This window comes from Hyalella azteca, unplaced genomic scaffold (assembly GCF_000764305.2).
Source record: "Hyalella azteca isolate HAZT.00-mixed unplaced genomic scaffold, Hazt_2.0.2 contig11208, whole genome shotgun sequence".
In the NCBI taxonomy this organism is placed as follows: domain Eukaryota; kingdom Metazoa; phylum Arthropoda; class Malacostraca; order Amphipoda; family Hyalellidae; genus Hyalella; species Hyalella azteca.
This window is the reverse complement of record NW_025941213.1, coordinates 88,206-92,994: the sequence shown is the minus strand read 5'-3', so window position 1 is coordinate 92,994 and position 4,789 is coordinate 88,206. Positions and strand designations below refer to the sequence as shown.

Genomic DNA, 4,789 nt, shown 5'->3' with positions numbered 1-4,789 from the left:
ACAGGTCAGTCAAGTCGACCTCACAGGTCAGTCAAGTCGACCTTACAGGTCAGTCAAGTCGACCTCACAGGTCAGTCAAATAGACCTTACAGGTCAGTCAAGTCGACCTTATAGGTCAGTCAAGTCGACCTAACAGGTCAGTCAAGTCGACCTCACAGGTCAGTCAAGTCGACCTTACAGGTCAGTCAAGTCGTCCTCACTGGTCAGCCAAGTCGACCTCACTGGTCAGTCAAGTCGACCTCACTGGTCAGTCAAGTCGACCTAACAGGTCAGTCAAGTCGACCTCACAGGTCAGTCAGGTCTACTTCACTGGTCAGTGAAGTCATAGGTAAAGCTTATTAGTGACGTATTAATGATGTATTAATTATTTATTGATAATGTATTAATTATGTATCAATTATGTATTAATGATGTATTAATTACGTACTAATGATGAATTACTGATGTATTAATTATGCATTAATGACGTAATAATGACGTATTAATGATGTATTAACCATGTATTATTAATAAAGTAATTACGTATTAACGATGTATTATTATTGAATTAATGACGTATCGATGACGTATTAATTACGAATTAATGACGTATTAATGCCGTATTAATGACATATTAATGACGTGTTATTAACGTATTAATAACGTATTAATGACGTATTAATAACGTATTATTAACGTATTAACGCTGCACACGGTGCACGTCAGACGGGCGCGTGACGTGGGACACATACGTCCTGCTGGCCGCGTCCTTCTTGGACGAGGACGACGAGGAGACGATCGTGGCAGAGCTGAAGGAGGCCTTCAGGATGTACGATAAGGAAGGTAGGAGGCCTTCAGGATGTACGACAAGGAAGGTAGGAGGCCTTCAGGATGTACGATAAGGAAGGTAGGAGGTCTTCATGTACGATAAGGAAGGTAGGAGGCCTTCAGGATGTACGATAAGGAAGGTAGGAGGCCTTCAGGATGTACGATAAGGAAGGTAGGAGGAGGAAGGTACTAGAGATAAAAGATAATTTCTTATACGTTATATATGTTTCATATATAATATTTATATGAAAATATAAATATTTCATATATATATTAACCTTCCAATATACCACTGAACGAGCAACACTCTACAGATACCGTTGAATTTTTTTTTTTCAATATAATTAATTGAGATAACATGGAAGAATCATGTTTATTCACATTCAAACTCTTCCACAAGTATTACATTTTCGTCTTTCACACGTAGGAAATTACCAAAATTCGAACGCATTGTTACTTCCACACCTCCATTTGACCTTCCTTATATAGATTTATACCGCAGCTGTTTATATATATAATATAAGGCGGTATAGATTATAATATTATAATATTTGACCTTCCTTATATAGATTTATACCGCAGCTGCTTATATATATAATATAAGGCGGTATAGATTATAATATTATAATATTTGACATTCCTTATATAGATTTATACCGCAGCCAACCTACACCTCATTCAAGGAATGTATAAGAATGATATGTATATATGTATATAATATGTATATAAATGCTTTATGTATATAAAAGTACATAAAGCATGAGTGAGATGGCCCAAACATAATGACCTAAACGTGAAGACCTATAAGGTCGTTTAAATAACATATGTTTATATATATTAGATATATAAGATATGAGACAAGATATAATANGATCTCTGAATACTCACAGTGCAGGTCGACCGACATATAAGAAATTATCTTTTATTTACTTTATACTAAATTATATAAATTAAATTATTTTATAAAATTATTTATTATATAATAAATAAAATTCTATTATAATAATGATATGATTATTTACCCTGCAGGTCGCGGCTACATCACGACCAAAGTATATGAAATTATCTTCTATTTACGATATAATAAATTATATTACATTAATTATACCGTGCAGGACGCGGCTGCATCACGACCAAAGTATATTAAATCATCTTTAATTTACTATATAATAAATTTTAATAAACTGTTTATTATATAGTAAATAGAATTTTATTATAATACACGACCAAAGTATATAGAATTATCTTTAATTTAATATATAATAAATTATATTACATTAATTATACCGTGCAGGACGTGGCTACATCACGACCAAAGTGTATTAAATCATCTTCTATTCACCATATAATAAATTATATAAATTGAGTTAATTTTGAAAATTATGTATTACATGATAAATTAATTATCATATAGTAAATAAAATTCTATCATTTTAATTATATGATTATTTTAATTTCTTTATTTTAATGATTATTTTTTTGATTTTTTTATTATTTTTTTAATGATTATTTTTAATTTTATTATAATAATTATCTGAACCAAAGTATATTAAATCATCTTTAATTTACTATATAATAAATTATATTACATTAATTATACCGTGCAGGACGCGGCTACATCACGACCAAAGTGCTCCGGGAGATCCTGAAGGAGCTGGACAACAAAATAACAGAGAAGGACATGGATGAAATAATAGACGATGTCGACGAGGAGGGCAACGGCAGGATCGACTTTACCAACTTCAAACACCTCATGTTATAGCTGCTCTTATTTGGGGGGTGATGGGGCTAAATAACAGCAGGCACCCCACTGCTTTATTTGGGGTGTGATGGGGCTAAATAACAGCAACACCTCATGTTATAGCTACTCTTATTTGGGGGTGATGGGGCTAAATAACAGCAAACACTTTATGTTATAGCTGCTCTTATTTGGGGTGTGATGGGGCTAAATAACAGCAAGCACCTCATGTTATAGCTGCTCTTTTGAGGGTGATGGGCTAAATAATAGCAGACATCTCATGTTATAGCTTCTCTTATTTGGGGCGTGATGGGGCTAAATAACAGCAATCTCTTTATGTTATAGCTGCTCTTATTTGGGGTGTGATGGGGCTAAATAACAGCAGGCACCCCATTGCTTTATTTGGGGCGTGATGGGGCTAAATAACAGCAATCTCTTTATGTTATAGCTGCTCTTATTTGGGGTGTGATGGGGCTAAATAACAGCAGGCACCCCACTGCTTTATTTGGGGTGTGATGGGGCTAAATAGCAGCAACACATCATGTTATACCTGCTCTTATTTGGGGGTGTGATGGGGCTAAATAATAGCAAGCGCCTCATGTTATGGTTGCTCTTATTTCAGAATGGTACTAAATAAATTAAAACTAAAAAATAACAGCAAACACATGTCCCGGCAAAGGTAATGCTGAAGATTCAAAATACCTGCAGAAGTATTTTGTTATTTGAAGAGTTTACGGCCAACAAGAACAGTAATTTTCTGATGTGACAGCTGTTGTTATTACCGCTGTACTTTTGTTAGAATTGGTTATTTTAGAGACGAAGAATGACCAGAAAAGTAGTGCTACATTTTTTTAATCATTGACACTGCCTTCTCAATTGAGGGTTAATAAAAATATCCATATATTACATTTTCATTGAATACCCTGTATTTTTCTTTCTTTTTTACCGTTTATTTGAATGGAAGTGACCATCATCAAACAATTTAAATTGTTACAATTAAAATTCTCATAATATTACGCATTAAAAATGTGTAATGTCAGTTTACAAGTAAGGTCTAACGTCCTATAAATGGAACTGTCTATGATATCATTATTAAATTATATATTAAAATTCTTGAATGCTATCATTTATTTTTTAAGTCCTATAAATGGCATTATCTACGATATCATCATTAAAAATGTTTTAAATTTTTTAGACGTTATCATTTACCTTTAAAAAACAACTGATATGCACGCCATTTCATGGAATTAAAACGGCGTTCTGTTTTTTATTATATAATTTAGAGCCGCCTAAATAATTTAACATTAATATATAATTTATTTATTTATATTTATAATTCAACATACATGCCATTCAACATGACATCACTTTCATTCAACATACATGCCATTCAATATAACATCACTTTCATTCAACATACATGTCATTTAATACAACATCACTTTCATTCAACATACATGTCATTCAACATAACATCACTTTCATTCAACATACATGCCATTCAACATAACATCACTTTTTGGTCATTAAACGTAAACCGTGCAATACATCTTATAGCATCCATCCAACTTACGAACTTGAGCAATAATTCAAATTTCATGAATTTAAACTAAATTATTAGATCAAATAAAACTTAACATTTAAATCTCAGTCGCGACGTATTATGTATTACTGAACCTAGGGGTCAATGAAAACATTAGTTTTCATTAACATTAGTTTTCATTAAAAACATTATTAACATTAGTTTTCACATTAGTTTCATTAACATTAGTTTTCATTGAAAAATTGAAATGAAACATTAGTTTCATATCAATTTTTAATTGCAATAAAAAATTCTTGCCTAGAGCACAAAATGAACCTCATTTATAGCAATTATGACTTCTGGGACGACTATTTTACAATAGAAATCATACTTAATCAATACAAATTTATTAACATCGGATAAGGATTCATTAGATTTCAAAAAAAAAACTTTTTTTGTTCTCTGTGTGAATTCATTATTTTTATTTTAAAATTAATAGTAATTAATTGTGAATTTCTTTCTTCAATCGATACTTTCTTCTGCTTCTCACATAAAGAATAACTCCTTTTCTTCGCATTATGTATAAATAACATTTTAAATTCTTGTTTATATAATTATTAATTTGGCTCTCGATCTTGTATATAACTTATCTAGTCTTGTTTCCGTACATATTCATGCAGGCCTTAATCATTTATCATTTCATTTTAATTCTTATACACACA

General features: G+C 31.6%; 1 protein-coding gene across 1 annotated transcript in view; it reads left to right on the top strand.

Moving 5' to 3' along the window:
• LOC108683363 (troponin C, isotype gamma) overlaps positions 1-3,726 on the top strand; it is a gene marked incomplete in the record, with an annotated part of 11,313 nt that extends 7,587 nt beyond the window's left edge. Inside the window, 2 exon segments of the mRNA XM_018172677.2 lie at positions 706-822; positions 2,415-3,726. Of these exon segments, the coding sequence (XP_018028166.1) occupies positions 706-822; positions 2,415-2,569 (272 nt within the window).
• Between the last annotated feature and the right edge of the window lie 1,063 nt (positions 3,727-4,789).